The sequence below is a fragment of the Vombatus ursinus genome, unplaced genomic scaffold, assembly GCF_900497805.2.
Source record: "Vombatus ursinus unplaced genomic scaffold, bare-nosed wombat genome assembly UNPS02014813.1, whole genome shotgun sequence".
NCBI lineage: Eukaryota > Metazoa > Chordata > Mammalia > Diprotodontia > Vombatidae > Vombatus > Vombatus ursinus.
In genome coordinates, this window is record NW_020954591.1 from 20,720,976 (window position 1) to 20,746,726 (window position 25,751).

Here is a 25,751-nt window from a genome sequence, read left to right on the forward strand (position 1 = left end):
ATAGTTATGAACAGCTTGTTCAGGAAAAATCCTGAGGTAAATGAATACCCACTGAGAGGTGGAGCAGTCTCTTTTTACAGAGGAAAAAGGGCTTGTTGTGTTTGCTTTTCACATACCCTCATATCCACTCCTCAGCCCACCCATGTGCTCACTCAGTTTTCATTTGAGGATGAACAAATTGAATAAAAATTGAATCATATTTTTCAGAGTCTTTTATTTTTGAACTAGGTAGGAATCTCTGGATCTTCCTTCCCGGTGCCCTGGACCAAATGTCATTCATCCTGATACCCTGGAGAAAATTTCAATTAGCAAAATAATTACCAAAGTTAGTAATAATTATTGAGATGATAAAATTCTTCTTCTTTGAAATAATTGTGAAGAGGAACCTAAGATGATGCCAGATGGTAGGTGTAAATACTTCATTGGTCTGAATGTAAGCCACCTGGAAAATATGCTGCATCTCTAAAATGAGATCTCTTCTAAAGGAAAAAAAGAATTTACTTGAGTGCTTCAGAGAATGTGATCTTACGAAGGTGAATACTCCCTGTGCTTATATAGATTGCAGTCAATTCACATTTTCATTTAAAATGCTGCAGTTTTCTCAGATGTGATTCAGCCCTGTCTCTATTCAGTCTGGGCCCAGCTCACTGTCCATATGTGATGCCTATTTAAAATGTGTGTGTATACATACATATATGTATCTCTTTGTGTGTGTATGCACCCACAGACACACTAATGTCCTAACTTGATGGCCTGCCCTTGGAACTGTATGCCACAATCTGGTCAATACATATTTTTCATTCTTTTGATTTTTCCTGACTGGATTGCGAGACCCATCTCATGAATGACTATAGCTCTCACTGAAAAGGCCTGGTAGTATTTGGGGGCTCCATGTAATGATTAGTGTATTATCTGTTATCTATTTGGAGAACTTTGTTAGAGGTAGGAAATCCCTTTTTTATTTAAACTTTGTGCCAGTCCTCTGAACTCCTGACTCCAGGGCCGGGTGCTTTATCCAGTGCACCACCAAGTTGCGCCCATAGAAGCTTTCTTGAGATAAAAAAGGAAAAAAAATACAAGATACATTCTTTTCTCTTCATGATCTTTGAATAGATGAGACAGGAACATGTGAAAAGGTAATGATACAATGATGTAAGATATATGTTTAAGTGATTATCACAGTGAGGATACATTACTGGGCCTGGAATCAGGAGGACCTGACTTAAAATCTGACCACAGACACTAACTAACTGTGTAATTCTGGGCAAGTCACTTAGCTTCTGCCTGCCTCAGTTTTCTCAACTATAAAATGGGAATAATAACAGCACCTACTTTCCAGGATTATTGTGAAGATCACATGAGATAATTGTAAAGCACTTACAAAGTGCCTGACACACAGTAAATGCTATATCCATGTTGTTATTATTGTTATTATTATTACTATTCATGGAGTAGGGAGATATATTTGTGTGTGTGTATATCAATATATCTATATCTATATCTATGTCTCTACAAAGTCTTGTAGAGAGAGGTTGGATTGGGCCCGGGCTTTGAAGGATGGGTGGGATTCTTGTAGACAGGGGAAAGTTATTCCAGGTAGATAGCACTGCATAAGCTGAGCCTTGGAATCAGAAATGAACCTGATTCATAGGCTCCTAAATTAGGTGGTAGAAGGGACCTTCAAGGTCCCCTAAGTCCAACTGCCTCATTTTAAGAATGAAGAATTTGAGGCCCAAAAATATTAAGTGAACTGCTCAAGGTCACACAGGTAGTAAATGGTAAAACTAGGATTTGAATCCAGGTCTTCTAACTCCAGGCAGTGATGCAGTGGATGGAACACCTGGCTTGGAGTCAGGAGGACCTGAGTTAAAATTCAGCATCAGACACTTACTAGCCGTGTTACCCTGGGCAAGTCACTTAACCCTGTTTGCCTCAGTTTCCTTATATGCAAAATGAGCTGGAGAAAGAAATGGCAAATGACTCCAGTATCTCTGCCAAGAAAACCCCACATGGGGTCACAGAGAGTTAGATGTGACTGAAACGACTGAACAACTACTTTTAACTCCAAATCCATCACTCGTTCCATGGCAATGAGCAAAATGGACATTTATTTATTATTAATAAGATATTGAGGATGTTGGAGAGGGAAGAGAATACTGTAGAGGTAATGTCCCTTAGAGGAGAGATGGCCTCTGGAGCATAGTGTACCTTCTACTTTTACTAACTGTATTGGTTTTCTTCCCTCCCCCCACTCCCAGAGGCGAGGCAGTTGGGGTTAAGTGACTTGCCCAGAGTCACACACCTAGTGAGTATTATGTGTCTGAGGCCACATTTGAACTCAAGTCCTCCTGACTCCAGGGCCGTTGCTCTATCCACTGCACCGCCTAGTTGCCCCTTATATTGGTTTTCTGAAGACTACAAAATTCTTCTATTTATAACTGGGTTTTTAAAGTTACTCTGATTTCCTTTGGGCAGTAGGCCAAAGTTAAATGATAAAACCACACTTAGGAGATATTTCTTTGTCTAATTTTGTGGAGAGAAACACTGAAAGAACAAAATATAAGAAAGTGTACTGGAGATAAAGATCACTTCTGTGGTAGTTAGAGGCCTTTATTAAATTACTCAATTGGTAAAAATAAGAAATTGATTTTCTAACTTAATTGCTAAAACCTCACAGGATCCTCATGAGGATCAAAAGAGATAATGTATGTAAAACACTTTGTGAACCTTAAAGAGCTACATAAATATTTTATATATGTATGTATATTATCATATATATATATGGATATATACATGTGCTGTATATTGGAGGTATAACCTGGCTTAGTAGATAGAATGTAGAACTTGGAAGGAACACATTGGTTCAAATCCAGCTTCTCATATGGGCTAGCGGTGTGATCTTGGGTAAGTCACTTACTCTTGAATCTTTCATTTTCTATGAAATGGGGATAATATTTCTAACATGCTGCTCACAGGGTTATTGTGAGGATCAAATGAAGTCGATTACATAAAATGCTTGGAAAACTTTAAAGTGCTATGTGAGCCAATTATTATTAATGTCCTCATGCTTCTTTACTTCATCTACTGTTTTTTTAAAATTAGGATCTTTTGTATTATCATCAGGTACTTTTGTGTAGCATTTGAAAGACGTTTGTTTCATTCTGTAGTAGTATTTTCAAACCCTTTTATGTATGAGGATTCCTTTAATGTCAAACTTTGTTGATTCCTGTGTGATAGTTATAATATCTGCTAATCGAGAAAATATATGATGACAAAAAAAATCACTGAATTCATTTATGCTTTTAAATGAATTTGTATTTTATTTGTCACATAAAGGTCTACATATATTTAATAATAATACATGTATGTGTAGGACATTACTTATCCTTCAAAAGTTATTGTTATTATATATTGAGTCATCAGTGTATCTTGGATCAAAAGGATAATGCTTTGTGTGTGTTAGATTTGTGGAATTCTCTCAGTAGCTTCAGGACTTCGTAGGGGTCCATGGCAGCAGGTTAGGGAACCACTGATAAAAACCAAACCAAACCAAACCAAACAAGTGAAACTGGGTTTGACCAGTTTATAAATGTCATCAACTTAAAAAAACAACAACACAACAGTATAATTACAATACTAACCATTTTGTATTTGAGTTCTTTTGTTAGGATGACCTCTACTGGGCAGTTAAGGTTCTGCAGTTGCATCCTAATTTGTTCTATAAAATTTTTCAATATTATGTAGTTAAAAATTCTGACTGGTGAGAGACACTTCTATAAGATGATTGATGACTTTTCAGAGGTAGCCTAATAATGCAAAGCACATTACATATATTATGTTACTCCATCCTCCCACCAGGCCTTTGATGCAGGTCCCACAGTTATCATTATGCTCATTTTACCAATAAGGAAACAGAACTTTAGAGACGTTGAGTGACTTGCTCATGGAAACAGAGCTATTAAGTATTAGAATCAGGATTCAAACTCAGGTCTCTCCTGGGTCAGTGTGCATTCCACAACACCATCCTGCTTCCACTAGAGACATAGTGTGGTGCATAAACTTAAAGAAAAATGTGATAATTTGCTAGTCTGTAGCTGGCAAATTATACATAACAGTGTTTTCACTGAGCATAGAGAGCTGTGAATTCTCCGTGAATTCTGCTATTAATGACATCGATCATAGGAACTGGATTAAGAAAGTTTAACACATCTTTTGAAAGAGTGGAAGACAGAAGGTAGTAGTAGGGTGGCAAGAAGTTTTGTGTGGAATTGCAGGCTTGTGGAAGAGTGACTGAGGATTACTTCTAGAGGCAAAGTAGTTTTGTTATTTGCTTCATATCTCTAATTGGCAAAATACGCTCACTAGAATAGGAGTTTCTGGATCGTACTGGCCTATCCTGGGTCAAAGCAGGGATGAGTACAACGTATCTACAATGGATTCCATACAAAATGAATGCGGCAGTTGTAACTAGAGTGGACAACAAAAAAAAAAAGACTGTAAATGACGATGCCTAACTGTAAATAGGTAGATCATCTTTGGTGAACTGCTGTCAGAAGTTGGACATAGTGTGGGGAGAGAAGGAAGAGTTTCAAAACATTCTAGGCCCTACAGAGAATGACCACAAACCAGAGGGAGCCTTGAGTGCTGACAGTATTGAAATCCCATTGATAATGTTTTTTTACCTACATAAAAGATCTATTCTTCCAATTTGAAGGAGAGCTATGGTAATAATTTCCATTTCATGGGACCATAGCTTCAGAGCTGGCAGGACCCTAGAGGGGCATCTAAGTACCTTATTTAACTCTTTCATGAAGAGTTTAATGTGTTATGGTTACTTGGTGTAAACTAATTAAATGAGAAATTTTGATCTTTCTCATAAGAGTATTTACTTGAATTTTTTTTTTTTTTGCTTTTTGGTGAGGCAATTGGGGTTAAGTGACTTGCCCAGGGTCACACAGCTATTATTGAATTATTTTTTAAACTTTTTTTTTTTAAATTGGGATCAGACATTTTTTTAAATTGGGATCAGACAAACAAGCATTATAGAAGAATTTTTATCATTATGATGGTGACTTTATTTAAAGAATCAGTTTTTATTTATAGGAAGTATAAATATTCTATTTAAATTAATCTGACTCTTTCAAAATGACATCTAATCTCTGAAACATCTTAGTCATCAATTTATTAACAATTTTCCATTATTGCTAGAAATTAAACATGCTTTATTATTGTTTCTTTCAATACTTTCAACCTTAGGTTGAAGCATATGGATATAGTATATGTATGACATGATATTCAAAAATTTAAACAATTATGGGTTATCAAAATTGTCTTTAAAGAAAAAAACGTGGATGTGAGAAATGATCATTCAAAAGAGAAATCTGTTTGGAAAGAGGCAGTTGAGGAGGTTTGTGCATTGTAGGTGAGTTATAAAAACAACAAGTCTCATTGAGTGGCGTATCTCTTATTTTGACTTAAGTCAAACTGCTGGGAAGGAGAGGAGAGAAAGAAAGTAGTTTTTCTCAGTGACAAGATGACAAAAAGTAGACTGATAGCTAAATGAATAATGTTCAGAAAGTAAATGAACACCTTCTCACTGGAAAGTGATAAACCAGTAATTAAAACACGGAAGCTTTTCTGAAACTTGAAAAACTAGTGGCAATGTCAGAGGGAGATTTGAACCCAGATCTTTACTCAGAGTCAGGAAGGACATTTTACACAAACAAAAGATTCTAGGTGGATTACTTAACTTGAAATAAAGCGTAAGTTTGTTGTTTGTCCTTTGTTCTCGAAGAGTACCATGGCATCAGGAATGTGATGCTTTGTGAAAAGTATCAGTGAGTAGTGATTGATTGACAGTTTAAATTATTGAGGAAGGCACTGATACTAAAGGCAGGTAAGTGGTACAGTGAATAGAGAGCCAGGCCTGGAGTCAGGAAGACTTATCTTGCTGAGTTCAAATCTGGTCTCTGAAATTTACTAGATGTGCAATCCTGCAAGTCATTTAACCCTGTTTGCCTCAGTTTCCTCATCTGTAAAATGAGCTGGAGAAGGAAATGGCAAGCCACTCTAGTATCATTGTCAAGAAAACCCTAAATGAGGTCACAAAGACTCAGACACAACTGAACAACAACAATAAACTAATACTATAATTGGTAGCTGTGTATTTCTTTCAATCTTGCTTCAAATTATATTCCTTAATTATGCATGTATATTTCAGAAATTATTGATTTGTTGCTGCTGGATTATAAACTGCCAGATTGTAAGATCCTTGAGGGTGAGGACCTTGATTTATTCATCTTTCCCACAGTTCATTACATAGAATAAATACTCAATAATTTTTTTTTGAGTTAAAAATATTGCTATCCAGTGCTTTTGTTTCTAATACATTTGACTATATTTAGTGCTACCTTCTTTCTTTTCTGAAAATTTTCTTCAGGCCTAGTCATTTAAAAAAAGCTTTATCTTTGCCTTTCCTCTAGTATCTGACCCTATTTATTATCTTCTCCCTGAAAGATATCTCTTTTCTTGGCTTTTGTGAACTGGTGTTCTCTACTTTTATGATCAACTGGCTTCTTCCATTCTGTCCAACTTCATTTCTTTGTACTATCCCTCTACTATAGTAGAAGGGTTTTTTTATTATTTCTTTATAATTTGTGGCCACTGGCTTAGAGGCCAGCATTTGTGAGAGCTCCCAGTTGTGCTAGTACTTTCCTGTTTTTGCAAATCCACAAAGGAACAATAATTCCTTGAGTTGGGAAACTCCTGGTATGATAGGAACTTCATCCATTGCTTCTTGCCCTTTAAATCTAGCATTCTATCTGCTATGTTGCCTTTTATCTGAAAAAAGAAGAGAGCAATACATGACGGGGGTAGTATTTTCCTGTTACTCCAATTTTCCAGGTAGTGATTCTCAGGCACAGAGAAGGAACTAATGGACTGAGGGCAGTACACCAAGCTAATGGTGGCTAAAACATATGTTAAAGAACTGCTTTCAAATTTTGTTGCTTTCTGGAAACTGGTTACATCTCCAGTTGCACTGGTGATCTTGGTAGTCCTCCTCAGCGGGACTTCTATTTTCTGAGATAGAGCTTAGACTAGCAGGGAGTTCAAGCAATGCTCCATCACAATTGTCCTTTGGAAAATGTGCCAAAGGTGCAATTGTCATACTTTTCAGTGTCAAGGTCCACTACTGTGATTTAGTCCAAGTTCATTTTCTTAAGCAGACTGTCATGCTTGGCTTGCATGGGCATGAACCTAATCAAGTCCACTTTGACTGTAAACAGTGAACCAGACAACTTATTGTACTTTTGCCTTCTACTGCCCCCTGACTCCATGGCTTTTGCAGGAACAAAATGTAGTGTTAAGCACCCTGAAGGTTGCCAAGCTGCTGAACTTTGTTACAAGTGGTTACTGATTTAAGATGCATTTCATTACTTAGACTATGTGTTCTTAAAAAATATTACTTATTTTTAACTTTCATTTTTTAAAAAATTTGAATTCCAAATTCTCTCCATCTTGTCCTTCCTCTATCCATTGTGAAGGCAATAAATATGATATCAATTATACATGTGAAATCATATAAAAGATATTTCCATATTAGCCATGTTGCAAAAAAAGTAAGAAAAATAAAGTAAAAAAAATTATACTTCAATTTGTATTCAGAGTACATCACTTCTTTCTCTGGAGGTGGATAACATTTGTCATTATAAGTCCTTCAGATTTGTCTTGGATCATTGTCTTGATGAGAGTGGCTAAGTTATTCACAGTACATGATCATATAATATTGCTGTTACTTTGTAAAATGTTCTCCAGGTTCTGCTCACTTCGCTTTGCATGAGTTCACATAAATCTTCCCAGGTTTTTTGGAAACTATTCTGCTCACATTTTCTTGTAGCACAGCAGTATTCCATCACAATCACATATCATAACTTATTCAGCCATTCCCCAATTGATGAGCATCCTCTCAATTTCCAATTCTTTGCTACTACCAAAAGAGCTGCTATAAATATTTTTCTACATATAGGTCCTTTTCCCTTTTCTTTGATCATTTTTGGATATAAATGTAATAGCTGTATCTGGGTCCAAGGATATGCACAGTTTTATAACCCTTTGGGCATAGTTCCAAATTTCTCTCCAGAATGTTTGGATCAGTATGAAACTCCTCTAATAGTGCATTAGTGTTTGTATTTTTCCACATCTCCTCCAACATGTGTCATTTTCTTTTTTTGTTACATTAGTCAATCTGATAGACGTGTGGTACTTCCTCAGAGTTGTTTTAATTTGCATTTCTTTAATCAATAGTGATTTAGAACATTTTTTCATATGACTATAGATGCTTTCATTTGTTCTCCTGAAAACTGCTTGTTCATATTCTTTGACCATTTATCCGTTAGGGAATGACTTATATTCTATAAATTCGACTCAGTTCTTTAAAACCAGCTCCTAATATTATTTATTAGTTCAATAAGTTTTCTTACTTTCAATTTCACTAATCTCTTCTTTGATTTTCAAGATTTCTAATTTGTTGTTTAATTAGAGCTTAAATTTTTTTTTGCTTTTATGTTGTCTGAGATTATGATTGCTACCCCTGGTTTTTTTTTTTTAAACTTCTGATGAAGCAGAACAGATTCTGCTCCAGGACCCCGTTACCTTTACTCTCTGTGTTTCTCTCAGCTTTAAGTATGTTTCTTGCAAGCCACGTATTGTAGAATTCTGTTTTTTAATCTATTCTGCTGTCTGCTTCTATCTTATGGGTGAGTTCATCCCGTTGACATTCACAGTTATAATTACTAACATATATTTCCCTTTATCCTATTCCCTCTGCCGTTTATTCTTCTCTTTTTCTCCCTGTCCCTCCTTGAAAGTGTTTTGCTTCTGACCACTGCCTCCCCTAATCTGTCCTCCCTTCTCTCAGTTCACCCCTCCCTGCCCCCTGGATTTTCTTATTTTCCTTCCCCTCTTATTTCCCTCTAGGGTAAGATAGATTTATGTACTCAACTCAGTGTGTATATTATTCCCTTTTTGAGCCAATTCTGATGAGAGTAAGGATCCAGCATTTCCTGCCACCACACCTATCTTTACCTCTACTGTAAAAGCTCTTCCTTTCATGCCTTTTTTTGGTGAAACAATTTACCCTATTCTACCTCTTCCTACCAATGTATCCTTCTTTCTCACTTCTTAATTTTATTTTTTTTTAAATCGTCCCATCATAGTCAACTCACACCCTCTGTCTATATATATATTCCTTCTAACTGCCCTAATAATGAGAAAATTCTTAGGAGTTACAAATATCATCATCCCATGTAGGAATGTAAGCAGTTTAATCTTATTGAATCCTTTGTGATTTCTCTTTCTTTTTTGTTCTTATCTTGAGTCTTGTATTTGTATTTTCTATTTAGCTTTGGTCTTTTCATCAGGAATGCTTGAAAGTCTTCTATTTCATTAAATATCTATTTTTTCTCCTGAAGGATTATACCCAGTTTTGCTGGGGAGGTGATTGTTGGTTGTAATCCTAGCTCCTTAGCTCTCTAGAATATCACATTCTAAGCCTTCTGCTCTTTTAATGTAGAAACTGCTACATCTTGTGTTATCCTGGCTGTGACTCCATGATGTTTGATTGTTTCTTTCTGGCTGTTTGTAATATTTTCTGCTTGACATGAGAGCTCTGGAATTTGGCTATAATATTTCTGAGAGTTTTAATTTTGGGATCTCTTTCAGGAGGGTAATCAGTGAATTCTTTTAGTTTCTCTTTTACCCTCTTGTTCTAGGATATCTGGGCTGTTTTCTTTGATAATTTCTTGAAATATGATGTCTCATCTCTTTCTTTTTTGATTAGGGCTTTCAGGTAATTCAATAATTCTTAAATTATCTCTCCTCAATCTGTTTTCCAAGTCATTTGTTTTCCAATGAGATATTTCACATTTTCTTCCCTTTTTTCTTTTGAGTTTCTTGATGTCTCATGGAGTTATTATCTTCCACATGCCTAATTCTAATTTTTAAGGTATTAGTTTCTTCAGTGAACTCTTGTATCTCTTTTCCCATTTGGCCAATTCTGGTTTTTAAGGAATTCTGCTCTTTAGTGAATTTTTGTGCCTCTTTTACCATTTGGCCAATTCTGTTTTTTTGTTATTTTCTTCCTTATTTTTTTTGTGCCTCTTTTGCTAAGCTGTTGTTTTTCTTCTCATAGTTTTCTTTTCCCATACTCTCATTTCTTTTCTCAATTTTTCCTCTACCTTTCTTTTTGAGCTCTTCTAGGAATTTTTTTTTGGGGGGCTGTGATTAATTCACATTTTTCTTTGAGGCTTTGCACCTAGGTGCAAACTTTGTTGTTTTCTTCTGAGTTTGTGTTTTGATCTTCCCTGTCACCATAGTAACTTTCTTTGGTCAGGTTCTCTTTTTTATTATTTGCTTATTTTCCCAACCTGTTTCTTGACTTTTAAATTTAGGTTAAAATTGTGCTGTGCTTCTGGGGTGGAGAGGGCATGGTCCCAAGCTTTCAGGTCTTTTGTGCTACTGTTCTCAGGGCTAGTTCTGGATGTGTAGGTTTTTGGTGCTTCCAAGGTGGTATGATCTAAGGAAAGGTGTGGTCACTGCTCTCCTGGCCTGTGTTCTGGTCTGTGAGTGACCACAAACACTCTTTTTCACTCTGGAACTATGACCAGAATCCCCACTGTGTTGTGGGCCACAAGTACTAGTGTACTTGTATTCCTCCTGGCTTTGGAACTGCAACTGGGAACCATGTATAGGCAATGCAACAGAGTCCTGTACCCAGTGCCAACCAGGGGTCCCCAGTAATCTCCTTCTGATTTGTTGCTCTTGCCCCTTACCATCTGTGGACTGAGAATTCTGAAAGCTGCTGCCCCTGATGCAGTGGCCCCAAGCCCTGCTCCTGGCTTGCTGGGACATGGCCTGTGCTGGACTCCACTCCACTTTCACAGATCTTTCCTGTTGACTTTCTAAGTTGTCCTGGACTGGAAAGTTGTTTCACTTGTCCTTTGGTTGGTTTTGCTGCTCCAGAATTCATTTTGAGGCATTATTTAAAAGTTGTTTGGAGGGGGATTTGGGAGAGTGCAGGTGAGTCCCTCCACCATCTTGGCTCTGCCTCCTTTATCAGGGTTCCACTTAACAAACTCTTAAACTCTCATGCCTTCTCCATAATTGTTTGAATGCTGCTGGGTGTCACTGGGGTAAATCTAATGATCTCTTAATTGACAAATCTAATGACCTTAATCTTTATTCTTCTTGACTTTCTGTAACCTTTGACACTATTGATCACCCTCTTCTCCTTCATAATCTCTTCTTTCTAGGTTTTTTCATGGCACTAATATCTCCTAGTTCTCCTCCTGTCTTTCTGAATGCTCCTCAGTTTTCTGTGTTGGATTTTCATCCCGATCATGCCCACTAACTGTGAGTGTCCCACAAAGTTCTATCCTGGCCTCTCTTCTCTTTTCCCTCTATACTAATTCTTGGTTATGTCAGCAGCTCTCCTGGATTCGGCTATCTTCTCTGTCCTGATGATTCTCATATCTACCTCTCAGCTGACCTCCAGCCTTGCATCTTTAGCTGCCCATTGGACATCTTGAACTGGATGTCTCATAGGTACCTTAAACTCAGTGTATCTGAATTGAACTCATTATCTTTCCCCCCAAACACTGGCCTCCTTGATTTTGTACAAAACATTCCATCTCCTGACTCTACATTTTCACTGGCATGCCTGGAGTCCTCTCTGTTTTCATCTCTGCTTCCTCATTTCTACCACCTTCTGGTTTCCCTGGCTTCCTTCAAGTCTTAGTTAAAATCCCCATCTTCCACAGGAAGCCTTTCCCTATACTCCTTAGTTCTACTGCCTCCCCTTTGTTGATTATCTCCAATTTATCCAATTTACTTTGTATTTTGGAGGTATATAGTTGTTTTCATTTTGTCTCCACTATTAGACTGTGAGCTTCTTGCATGGAGGGACTGTTTTTTGCCTTTCTCTGTAACCCCAATGCTTAGCACACTGTGTAGCCCACAATGAACACTTAATAAATATTTGTGGACTGAATGACTACAAAATGAGACCTTTTTTCCCCTTGGTCTCATGAAAAACGGACTCTTTCTGGGTCTCTTCTTTTTTTATTTCTTTTTATCCTCAGTCTGTCATATTCCCATATCACCATAGGGAAAAATATCTACCACTGTAAGACTTTATTTGCTTGATATTGAGTACCACAGTGTACTAAGTATAGCATGTCAATGTATGGAAATCAGTAGATTAAGAGAGTAGGTCAGATAAAATTGTGTGTCAAGATCCATAGGTTAATTTTAACATTTGTCATTGTCTATCTGACTTTAGCCATTCAGAAAGTCAGCATTTCTTTAGAGTTGAGGTTAGCAATAGGTTTAGAATTCTGATCTATCCTTTGTACCCCAGTTGTAATTTATTTCTGGTTTTCATCCATTTGTGTTATTCTGTTGTATACTGATTTCCATCATTTCCCTTCCTTTCCTCTCCTCTCTCATATTTTGGTCCCTCTTCCCCTACTTCTCTTCCTCTCTTCATTTCTTTTCCTCCTGGTACATGTGAAGTTTCTCCTTTTGTAGTATTTTGAACCTCAATGACATGGTTGATTTTGATCTTAACCAGTTGTAGTATCATTCTAAAGTTTCAATTCATAGGTAAGGCTACAATGGGTCAGGCCCTTTGGAAAAAGTTTCCCCAAAGCAGGCATAATAAGCCTCCTGTTTCATTGGTCAGCCCATGTGTGTGCTTGTTTTTGGTATAGATAAAACTGATTGAACCCTTGTATCAAACTTCAAAATACCTGCTAGAGACACTAGAACTCTGTTCTCAGTGGTAGCCTATATTAAGTTCTGTGCTGTGTGTTCTGTTATTTATATGAGATGAAGTTTGAGGGGAAGTTATATATGAATGCTGTCCCTGACAGGCCTTCTGAAGAAGATGCTCATTTCCTGGGACTATTCCAAGGTAGAAAATTTTAAAAATAAACAAACTTAAACTCTCCAGAATAAATGAAAAAAATACCTTAAGCTTAAGTTTCCCCTCTCCTGCCCCACATTTTGAAAATAAAAATCCTTTTTTTCATAGGGAACTCATTACTTTCCTCTCCTGCTTTGCTATTCCTCAAGTGGCATAACCCAGTGATCTACCTTATTTGTATATGTTGCATATGAACAAGTGTTTCCCTGGGGCATCCTAAGCACACAGACTCTTAGGCATGGAACTGTCTTTTGTTTCAATAACTCCCTATCTCGAATGCATTCTGTGATCTTTCTCTGTTGCTTTCTTCTAGAAAAGAGATGAAGGCCCTGGAGCAGTCTGGTACACTGAAAGGATCTTTAAGTGCTGATCAGCAACTAGCTCTCATAAGTGGTTCCACAGACCTCAAAGTGGCAGTAGAGGGCGCCATGTACATTCAGGTGAGAGGAGCATCTGTAAATCACCTTACCTATGGGCAACAGTGATTCTGAAGTACCATGCATTTTGTTTATGTTGGAGGGATGGGAGTGGCAAGAAGCAGTCACTTAAGGGGAGTACTTGATTAAGATTCTTACAAAACTATGAAAAAGGAAATGCTCTTTGTATAATGCATCTTAAACAGCTTCTAACATCAACGAAATAAACATTGTGGTAATGATACAGGATTAGGAGCCTTTCTTTTTAAATAAATAATCATATATTCTCCAGATAGAAAGTGACAGTGTGATTTTCCTCAGTGTGATTCTTCCCACCATGATAAAATTATATCTCTTTGCTAATTTATATAGATGATTAAAGGTCTGAAAAGCCTATAATAATACCTTTTCATTTACTTAAGATTTTTAACTACTCCACTAAAAAATGAAGATCTTTTCACCTGGACTACTTTTTAGCCTTATTTCTCCTATACTGTACTTGTGCAGTGTGGAGTTTGTTTTTTTTTTTGTTTTTAGTTCACAGGTAGGTGTTTATCCCAGTTATATTTCATTTTGTTAGCTTCAACCCAATAGGATCAGACTGTTGAGATATTTTTGTTTTTGTTTTTTGTTTGTTTGTTTTAGTTTTTAGGCAATTGGGGTTAAGTGACTTGCCCAGGGTCACACAGCTCATAAGTGTCAAGTGTTTGGTCTGAGACCAGATTTGAGCTCAGGTCCTCCTGACTTCAGGGCTGGTACTCTATCCACTATGCCACCTAGCTGCCCCCCTCCCCCCCCTCCCGTTGAGATATTTTTGGATACCAATTTTATTATCCATTGTACTTATGATCATTTCTAGCTTTGTTTTGGGTGCAGATTTGATAAGGTTGTCATCCCCTAGTTTAGGGCTGGGGAACCTTCAGCCTCGAGGTCTCATGTGACCTTCTAGGTCCTCAGGTGTGGCCTTTTGACTGAGTCCAATTTTTACAGAACAAATCCTTTTATTAAGGGGGTTTGTTCTGTGAAGTTTGGATTCAGTCAAAGGGCCATTTGTGACCTCGAGGCCTGAGATTCCCCACCCTGGCCCTACTTAGTGATAAAAGTGTTGAACAGAACAAATCTTCGGAGTGCTCTATTGGACACTTCCTTCCAGAATAACATTGTATCCATCATTCTCCACTCTTTTGGGTTTTTTCAACTATCTTCAAAACCACTTAACTGTACCAATGATCTAGCCTGCATTATCTCATCTTGTATATAAGTGATGGTGAGAGATTTTGTTAAATAAATGCTTTGCTGAAATCCTGACATATACAATGACTGACCTTTCTCTTATCTACCAGGCTAGTAACTTGTTTAAAAAAAGTAAATTAATTTAGTCATTTACAATTCTTTTTTAACCCATTTTGACTCATAATTATTGCCTCCCCTTGTTTCTAAATGCTCGCAAACTATCCCTTTAATAATTTAATAATAAGAATTTTTAAAAAGTTTGTTGTCAAGTTTACCAGCCTATATATAATTTGAAATAGTCACCTTTTCCCTTTACTTAAAGTTTGGGGCATTTACCCATCTCCAATTATGATGTTATTTGATTCTTAATAATTTTTTAGAAATCATTGAGAACATGTCAGCAAGCATTTGCACATTATTTTGCTACCTGTGATGTAGTGTGTCTAAGCCCTCGTTTGGGGGCAGTGTGAGCTGTCAGCATCTTCTCCCTTTTTACAGGCTTTATTTATTTATTTTTCTGTCCTTTACAGTCTGAAGATCATTATCCTTGCAGAAAAGATAGAAACCAGTTGGGGTCGGATACTCTTCTCCATTGTACATTGTGATTTTCTTGCCAGTGCCAAATAGGCATTTTTTTTCTTTGATTTTCTTTTAACCCCAACATAGCTCAAAAAACTGCCCTCAGAAGAATATAAACTTGTAGAATTCCTAGGCAGTGACTATAAAAGAGAAGTTGGCTTAAGAGGGATGGGAGGCTCCGAAGAACAAGATTTTGTAGGTACTGCCATTGTTGTTTCCCATGAATAAGAAAAGGGTGAGGTATATAATAAGACCAGTGTGGTTTATTAGTGAAATCAGACTTCAGAAAGACAAATTTTAAAAGACAGAGGGATAGAAGTGAAGACAGCTAGCCGAAGGCGAACATAAAAGAACGAAAAGGTTCCATGAGAATGGTGTTGAAATGGCTCGTCTTTGTCTATGTCGCTAGCCCCAGTTTAATGCAGTGTCTTATACATAATAGGGACTTAATACATTTTTTAAAATTAATTTGAATTGAAGCCTAGTATAAGCTGAGGTTTGTTATAAATGATTATTATTAATGATAATTTACATTTCATATAGTGCTTTTAAGATTTACAAAGTCCTTTCTTCACAGTAATCCTTTGAGGTAGGTAGTACAAGTGTTAACCCCAACTTGTGTACAAGTTCTTGCTGTGTACTGGATAATGACAGGCTTTTTTAGCTTCTAGTCTTGGTTTTGTCATATAGTAACAACAACAACAATCCTTATAGTACTTTAAGGTTTGCAAAATGCTTTACAAATATTATCTCATTTGATCCTCACAACGACTGTTGGTGGCAGGTGCTAACATTATCCCCATTTTATAGACGAGGAAACCAAGGCAGACAGTGATTAAGTGACTTGCTTGGGGTCCCTCAGCTAGTAAGTATATGAGGCCAAACTTGAAGTCTAGTCTTTCTGACTCCAGGGTAACTCTCTATTCCCTGTGCCACCCAGAAATTTGATCACTAGAAACTTCTATTAACCTCTTTGAGCCTCAGTTTTTCTCTTTTGTACTCCTGTTACCTACCTCAAGGCATTGTTTTGAGGCAAGTGCTTTTTAAATCTTAAAATCTGTCTCAAGGGTTGCAGACTTTATTCATGGCTACCCCAACCCCCTACCCTGGCCTCCCTTTGGCAGTTTGGTGAAACCTGTAGATCCTCTTCTCAGAATAATGTTTTTAAATGCATAAAATAAAAGATTGAAAAGGAAACCAATTATATTGAAGTATATTTCCCAGACTGTTGGAAAAAAAAGATGGTGGACTCCTGGTTAAGAACCTTTGTTTATAGGAATGTGTTATTATAGGACCATAGATTTCAAATGGGAAGGGACCTCAGTAGTCATGCAGTAGAAGTAATTATAAGTAACCCCCTCATGGACACTAGAAATCAGGGTAATGCTTAAGGCACTGATGGGCTATGTGAAGAATATAAACTAATAAATCATCTAGTGATACAAACTTAGATACATGACATACCATAAACACATACTAAGTATGACCTCAATCTATACAATGAAGTGCATTTGACAAAGTGATTTTATTTGGGGAGTGTTCTGTGGTTGTGTTCACATCATAAGCTCTTTGGTACTTAGAATTACATGATAACTATATGTGGGGGTAAACCACCTCAAATAGCAGTCATATAGTTGTCTGTGGTGGCTTTTGAAGTTCATAGTGTTCTAGATTCTTTGTGATAACGGGAGCAGTGGAGTTTGGCTGTGTTGTTTTGTTTCTGATTTAATTTTTAATGATGCCACTAGGGCCATCTTAAATTCTTTGACATCGCACCCTTTGAAATTTCACCCATTGTTCTGCTAGTGTATGAATTTACCTGGTCTACCAAGCAGAATTAATCCACAGCCTCTTAGAGAATAACTTTCAAGAAAAGAATCATTACTCTCTTGCTGTGCTAGAGAGGTTTGTGAGTTATTCTGATGTCTACTATCTATAGGCACAATAAAGTGTTTATGACTAAGAAAAGATCACAAAGGAACTGCTTTGAGCAGTGGCATAAGCTGGTATATATAGTATAGACATAGTAACCTAAGTCTGTATGATGGGGGTACTTGGATCCATTATGATTACATGTGTCGACGTACAGTGAGTACCAAAAAATGCCCAAATGCTTCTATTCAGTCACCAAATAGCAATGGGAGGAAAAAAGTCACCTGCTAAGAAGCTCTCTTTGTGCAGTTAACATCTTTGCTGTACTTGTACGCTTTTTGGTATTCTATAGGGGCGAAAAACACCAGTAAGCAAACCGTAGATCTAAGCAAAAGAAAAGCTCTGAGTGGGATGGGTTGATTGATTCTAGGGTAAATTTTAAAAATAATGATAATAAATCTGGTACATTTTGTTACTGATGGAGGCTTCCTGTGTGTCATAACTCTAAAACCACATCTTTTCCTCTTGAGAAATTTTTTTTAACCAGGTATCTGCTAAATGACAATGCTGTGTTCTCAACAATCCAGGTCATCTTTGACTCATTTCTCTTTATGTTGAGAATTCATTGGATTAGATGTTTTATCCAGGTCCCCTTTAATCCTCAGATTCTGTGGTTCTGTGACATTGGTTATCACTTACTCTTGGTACGTCAAGGAGTTAGTTAATGAAAGGAGAGAACCCTGTGGATAAGGCAAAGAATTTTTTTTTTTTTTGGTTAAGAACACAAATTTCATGATAGGTATGATAATAAGCCCGAGAGTCCTTATGGTCAAAGACATGGAAATCAGAATGCATTCTCTCTTCTTAAAAATGAATCTTCCACCCAAATCCCAGAGGGCATTTGGGTCAGAAAGTTGCCCAATGCTTTGCTGAAATGTAGCAGCATGCAAGTTTGAAACTTGAAATTCCAGACCTCACTACAGTATTTCAAACCAAATCTTGGCTGGCAAGAAAATCTTTTATGTTAGTTTAAAAAAAAAGTCAATCCCAGAATGTCTCTCAAAAGAACTGATTTTTTTTTTTTTAGAGTCTTATGGCTTGCTTTTAATCGTAATGCATATAATAATTAATTGAAAATAGGGATTTTGGAGATCTTCAAGACTGCCAAAGAATGGGAAATGTCAATGACATTGTGAAATTAGGTTAATCTTCCTTTCAGCAATCATATCCTGAACTACTGAAAAGTTAAAAAGTCACCTAGCCATGTAGCTGTACTATTGGACGCTGAAATTTGCCACCCAAACTTAAATTTTCATTAAATTTTATAAAAAGATTACATTTTACATCTTTTATCAAATCTATTTTTTCTTGCAAATAATTAAGGGAATCCTTATGCTTTACCAATTAAGAGAATTTTTTTTTTGATGAAAGTAAAACTTCTGGTTGTGAAACCAATAAAATTCACCGTACTTTTCCCCTTAATTCACTGAGAATCCTAATATTGTTGTTGTGCTATTCTGTTACATTGACATGGAGCTGTATATAGTAGTGTTAAAATTAGATTTTTACTTGTCTGGTTATGTGGTTATTTAAAAAGAAATCAGGCTAGAATCAATTTAGTAAAAATAAAAAAAGAAATAAGGTGTATTATATTCTAAAGGTTGGGAAATAATTTTTAACTATATTATTCTTTTACAATATAAATTATATGTTGACTGTAGTTTTAATCATTAATCTTTGTGGGATAAAAATACAGTATTATCAAACTGAAATTATTTGTTTTTAGAGTGTGAAGTTTCCAAAAAGTTGGAAACTATCTGAGCCTTGAATTTGGGTTTGGTTTCTTAGTTTTTACCCCATTGTTAATCGAAGTTGTTTTTTTTTCCCTCCAAAACTTAAAATTTAAAAACAAAACATGACCAATATTTAAGGCTCCTGAAACACAGCTGCTACCATTACTGTCTCTTGGGTTAGGTATACTCACTTTTATATGATTAAGAACTTTTGGAATTGATAAAGAAACCCAAAACCATAGCCTTAAAGAATTTTCAGGCCTTAAAATGTTATGCTACTAGGGCAGCTAGGGGGTGCAGTGGATAGAGCACCAGCCCTGGAGTCAGGAGGTCCTGTGTTCAAATGTGGTCTCAGACATTTGACACTTACTAGCTGTGTGACCCTGGGCAGGTCACTTAACTCCACTGCCTAGCAAAAAATGAAACAAAATAAAAAAATAAATAAAATTTTATGCTAGACAGAAATGCTTATTTGAGAAATAAGCTATGAAAGCTCAACTCAAGAGTATTAAAATAAGGAGGAAGAGGAGAACCAAGATTTGAGAAATAAAAATGTGGAGTCAAGGAATCTAAAGGCATGGAGAAAAGGATGTATGGTGTAGGGGAGGGTCTGTGTGTTTGTGTGTGGGGGGGTGTTTGGGCCTGTGATAGGGAAGCAGAAAATGAAAGAACTGGAAAAACAATGCAGCAGTTAACAAAAGTGTTACTAATGACTCAATACCGCACACATTTTCATCTTCTACTATGATTTTTTTTCCCTGTGGGAGCATTTTTGATTTTAGAGTGGACTCTGGGATCTCCTCTGTCACTATTAAGAAACCCCATCATTGTGACATGACACGAGATGTAACCGCAGACATGTGACCCCTGCAAACCACAGGAGGGAAAACAGGATGTGTCCTACTGCTGTACCTCGTACCAGTGACAGGAAAGGTCGCAAAAAATGATTGGGAAAACAGTTTGCTTTGAAGCCACCTTTAAGGGAATGCACAATTTTCATGAAGCAAAGAAAATGCTGGTGTGCTGTGTGCGCGTCAGAACTTTGCTTGATGCGATTAGGAAACAAAAAAAGAGAATGAATCTGCAGTGAAACAGAAGTGGTAGACTTAAGTGCAAGGTTTTAGAAATTCTCCACTTAAAATCATCTGATGACATCATAGAATTGAGCAGTTGGAAGGGACCTTGGTGGTGATCTCATCCAACCCAGACCTTAACAGGAGTACTTTCTACCACATATTTGGTCATCCAGTCTTTGCTTGAAGACCTCTTGTGAGGGAGAGCCTGCTCACTCCCGAGGCAGCACATTCTATTTTTGGATAACTCTAATTGTTCGAAAGGGCCACTTGGATGGAGTGCTGGGCTTGCAATCAGGAAAACTGATCTTCCTGAGTTCAAATCTGGCCTCAGACACTTACTAGCTGTGTGACCCTGGGCAAGTCGTTTAACCCTGTTTGCCTCAGTTTCCTCATCTGTAAAATGAGATGGAGAAGGAAATGGCAAACCACTAAGGTGTATTTGCCAAGAAAATCTCAAATGGAGTCACAAAGAGTCAGGCATGACTGAAATGACTGAAAAACAACAAAAATTGTTAGAAGTTTTTCCTTACATCGAACCTGAATATTCCTCTTTGTGTCTTCAACCCCACCAGTCCAAACAGAATGTGGGACAAACAGTATCTGTGGAAACAGAGGAAGCTGGATTCAAATCTTGCTTCTTACATAGTGTGTAACCTTGGGAAAGTAACCCAACCTTTCTAGGCTCAGTTCCTTACTTGTGAAATGAGGGTGTTGGGCTAACTGGCGTCTGAGCTCCCTTTTAGTTTTGGATCTACGCTGTCTCTTCTATGTGACAGCAATTCAGATACTTGACAATGGCTCTAATTTAAATAAGACATTAATCACAAAGTGCTTGCTACTTTTAAAATTCAGGCAGTTCTATAATATGTTCTTTGGACTAATGGCATTTTACCAGATTTGTTTGCTTTATTTTGTGTTGCCAAAAAACGAGTTGTTCTCTATGGTTATTATTTCATTTATCAAAAATTTATTGAGCGTCTTCTATTTAAATGCTGTGGGGAACACCAATACAGATATGGAATGGCTTCTACCCTTAAGTGAGTTAGATATGTCACTGTACCCTGAGATCAAATGAAAGTGCGGTAAATGGTACAAAATGCTTTGGGATTTCAGAAGAGGTAGAGAGTATTTCCTGCTAGGGCAGGCTTCATGGCGGAGGGAGCTTCGAGCTAGGCCTTGAGTGATGGGTGGGAATTGGATCAGCAACTCTGGGGTGAAAGAGAACAGTATAAGGAAAGGCTCGAAGGGGTGGTGGAGGTATTGTGAATGATCCAGTTTGTTAGAGCATAGAGTGTGTAAGAAGAGTATAGAGAGTAGTGAGGATGGAAAGGTAGGATCACGTCTCATGCTGCCACCCTGAGAAGTTTGTATTTTATTTGATAAGTGGATATGAGTCTGATGAGGGAACCCCGAAGCAAGAGGTTTACACAATTGCAGTTGTGCTTTAGTAAGATTAATAGCAGATGGACTGGAGGAGAAAGGACTGGATAAGATTGAGAAAAAGCTTTTTTATTCCCAAAATCATAGACAGCACCATTTCTTGGCATCCTAACACTACAGGGGCGGGTTGGATGGCAGCTAAATCTATTCTCTGAGTATGTAGCTGTCAGTGAGACCTTAGGAAACATTTTCCACATTAATCCATTTTCTTGTGCTTCTAACTTCAAGAATGAGTGTGAAATTAGATACGTGAAAGTAGTTTTATTATTGTTCAGTTATTTAGTCATGTCCAACACTTCACGACCTTGTAGCCCATACTATCCATGGAGTTTTCTTGGCAAAGATACTTGGAGTGGTTCGTCATTTCCTTTTCCAATGGATTAAGGGAAACAGGGGAAAAGGAAAGGGGACTTTCCCAGGATCACACAGTAATAAGGGTCTGAGGCAGGATTTGAACTCGGGTCTTCCTGACTGACTCCAGGCCCAGCACTCTATCCACTGCTATTCAGAGTTGAATAGGTCATAACAATACTAATGATAGGACTGGAAGTACTGACCCCATAACTTCCTGGCCAGCCCTAAACTATGCTACTGTCTCTGTGGTTCTTCTCTTTGTTTCACTGGAACTTTGACTCCTGCTCCTGGGGCTCTGGGCTCCTATGTATGAGCTTTTATCTTGCCAGGAACCAGTCATAGTCCCATTCTAACACTAACTCCCCCATAGATGTTGTCTTCTCCTATTAGAATGTAAACTCCTTGGGAGCAGAGACTATCTTTTCTCCTGATATTTATATATCTAATGCTTAACATAGGGCCTGGTTCATAGCAAGTACGTAATAATTGCTTTTTCATTTTTTTATAGCTGATGCTATTGTGAATGTCCATCCTTACCCATGCATCTGGAAACTTTTATTCTTCTAGCAGAAAATTACAAAGGGGATACAGTAAATGTTTATTCTAATGAGAGGTTTATCTTAGATATCATCTTCCTATATGTTGCTACATTTTTGCTGTCCATTTCTAGTGAAAAATAGGAACTTTATTTATTTTGATTAATTCATAAAATTCCTGGAATTGTACCATGTATGTATAACATTGTTTGATGATGAGGAAGGAGGAAGCAGTAAAAGATATCTTTTGCTTGATTGCTTCCCCCTCCCTTTAACAGTATTTTCCCCCCAATTACATATAAAGATAGTTTTCATAAGATTTTGAGTTTCAGATTTTTCTGCCTCCCTGCTCTCCTCCCTCCCCAAGACAGTAAGCAATCTGACACAGGTTATACGTGAACAATCATATTAAATATATTTCCACATTAGTCGTATTGTGAAAGAAGAATCAGAACAAAAGGGAAAAATCACAAGAAAGTAGAAGCAAAAAACAAAAACAGTGAAGATTGATCTGCATTCAGACCCCATAGTTCTTTCTCTGGATGTGGACAGCATTTTCCATGCATGATTGCTTTTCGAGCAGGGAAGTGAAAGAAAAAAGTCTTGAGCAACTCTTGTCCCTGTTGGCTCCGCAGATCATAAGAGGGTAGGCTCCTATTGGAAGGAGAAAGGAAAGGAGGTATGTGACATGATGTTAAATAGGACTGTGTTTGAATCAGGTTTCTCATGACTCCTGAAGGGACAAGTGTCAGTCGTCCTATGTGAGCAGGAGAGTCATTTAGGGCCTGGTCATTTTTTTTTTTTGGAGTCCCTAAGATGAAATCTGCACTTTCCAAAACTGTAGGATAATTGACCTCAATTTCCACCAAATTAAAACAAAGTCATCTTGGAAAACAATTTATATAAAATGATGATATAAACAATTGGTTTGATTAAAACAACATACTGAGGGTTAGTTGTCTCCAAACCTATCACCCTTTCCACCACAGTATACTTCAAGACCTGGGTTTGTAGCTCAACTCTGACACTAGCTGTGGGATTGTGGGCAAAAAACTACTTAACCTTTTTGAGCTGCATTTCTTCATCTGTAAAATGTATATAATAATACTTGTACTACCTCCTTCCAGGATTGTTGTAAGGAGAGCTTTGTTAACTTAAATTGCTGTGTAAATAAATTAATGTTACTCAGTGCTAAGCAGAAATTTTGTCATGATTTTAATGTTTTAATAGTTTATATTTATTTTTGGGAAATTATACCATGCTTTCAAAACCTTAGGCTTCTCCCTGAAACGAATAAAACCCATATACATACATATTTATTTTATTTTATTTTATTTATTTTTGGCGAGGCAATAGGGGGTAAGTGACTTGCCCAGGGTCACACAGCTAGTAAGTGTCAAGTGTCTGGTCTGAGGCCGGATTTGAACTCAGGTCCTTCTGACTCCAGAGCTGGTGCTCTATCCGCTGTGTCGCTTAGCTGCCCCTTAATCCACATTTTAAATATCAGTATTCTTCCAGTGACTGGAAATGACAAATCACTATCTCTGAAGAATCAAAATGCAGGTCACACAAAGGGTAATATACAAGTGTATTGCCAATTGTGACATGCACTTGAGAAAAGTATAAAAGAGATTGTAGTGGTTTAGGGAGCCAAGATGGCAGAGTTGTGGGAGCAGGGTGATGAGGACTCCCTTTGCCAAATAGATTAGGACATTCACCAGACTGGATCAGGATGGGGATATCCAAGAAAAAGTCATGGTGAGTTGGTCATTTTTCCGTCTTAGGTTGGAATAAGGAGACAAATAAGATAAGTCTACAGATCACTAGAATTAGGGCCTGGTGTAGAGCATGCTGAACAGAGCACACTAGTACCTAGGAAGAGGCTATGAGCCAGGGTAAGAAGGGGTTTTAAACCCATACTGGGGCACTCCCAGACCCATAACAGGGTACCGTGATGGGGACACATGTGAACTAGCAGCTTTATTACCTACTCCCCACTTCTGGGTCACAGATGCAGTGCAGACTGAAAAGCGGACCTGTAGCTCTCTTCTCCCCCTTTCTCCCCAACCTGTCCCATGTGTGGTGCTAGGCAGTGTGCCAAGAGAGGAGCAAGTTCAGAAGCAGCAGTGTGGCTCAGTCCCAAGAAGAGCAGGGCAGGGTCGTAGTTCCTACATCCAGAACAGTCTAAAGTCTGCAGAGAAATGAATGAGGCAGGAATCCCAGACTAAAGGAGAGCCTGAAGCTCTGTCACTGTGATCCATCAGAGCTTCCCAGCTGGCTGACAGTGGCTGAGTGCAGCAGCAGTCTACTGTTGCTCAGACCCCAACCCAGATCAGGAACTCGCAGTGCTCAGATGTGTGTATGTATGTATGTGTAATATAACAGTCAGACTTTGCCTGGATTAAATCACTTTGGACCACTGAAAGCTTATAGGTCACAAGCCTGAGCTGTACCTGAGCTCCTGGAATAACACAACATTCAATACCAAGAAAGCAGCAGCAGGACCAGCCTAGATCTTCTCTCTAGAAGATCAACCCTAGCATCAGGTCCAAAGTTAGGAAGTAGTCTGGAAGAATGAGCAAATGATTAAAAAAATCCCACCTTAATAATCTATAATGGTGATAGGAACATTTGAGACCAAACCCAGAAAAAGAGAATGACTGTAACATATCTACAAGGAAAGCTTCAAAGAGGAACACAGCATGGGCATAGATTCAAGCAGAATTCCTGAAAGAGAGGAAGCAAGAGTTTAAAAAAATAGAATTAAAAATATTTTTGTCAATGAAATAACACTGCTAGAGGGAAAAATAGGAAAGGAAATGAGAGTTATGGAAGAAAGAATTGGAAAGGGAATTAATAGCTTGAAACAAGAAATATAAACCTTACCAAAATAACACATTCTCTAAAAATTAGAATAGCTCAAACAAAAGCCAGTAACTCCATAAGACAACAAGAATTATTAAACCAAAGTAAGGGGAACCCCCCCCCCAATTAGAAGAAAACTTAAGGTATCTCATTTCAAAAACATCTGAACTGGAGAATCGATTGTGGAGAAAAACTTGAAGAATCACTGGACTACCTGATGGCCATGACCAAAACAAGAGCCTAGACATTATATTTCAAGAAATCATAAAAGAAAACTGCCCACGTCTCTTAGAACGAGAGGGCAAAGTGGAAATAGGACACCACCGGTTACTTCCTGAAAGAAGCTTGCCTGGACTCACTCCCAGGACCATTATAACAAAAATCCGGAGCTTCCAGGTCAAAGGAAAAATACTACAAACTGCAAGAAGGGAAGAATTCAAGTACTGAGGGGCCACAGTCAAGATCACACATGATTTAGCAGTCACTATTATAAAGGAGCAGAGAACTTGGAGTATTCCAAAAGATATATGTTCCAAAGGAGATAAAAGCTAACAGCCAGGAATAATTTGGGGCAACTAGGTGGCATAGTGGATAGAGTGTTGGGC

At 37.6% G+C, this 25,751-nt stretch overlaps 1 protein-coding gene across 1 annotated transcript in view; it reads left to right on the forward strand.

Moving 5' to 3' along the window:
* Positions 1-25,751, forward strand: part of CRYL1 (crystallin lambda 1) — a 174,470-nt gene that overhangs the window by 24,893 nt on the left and 123,826 nt on the right. Inside the window, exon 3 of the mRNA XM_027877552.1 lies at positions 13,296-13,422. Within this exon, the coding sequence (XP_027733353.1) occupies positions 13,296-13,422 (127 nt within the window). The remainder of the gene's footprint in view (positions 1-13,295; positions 13,423-25,751) is intronic.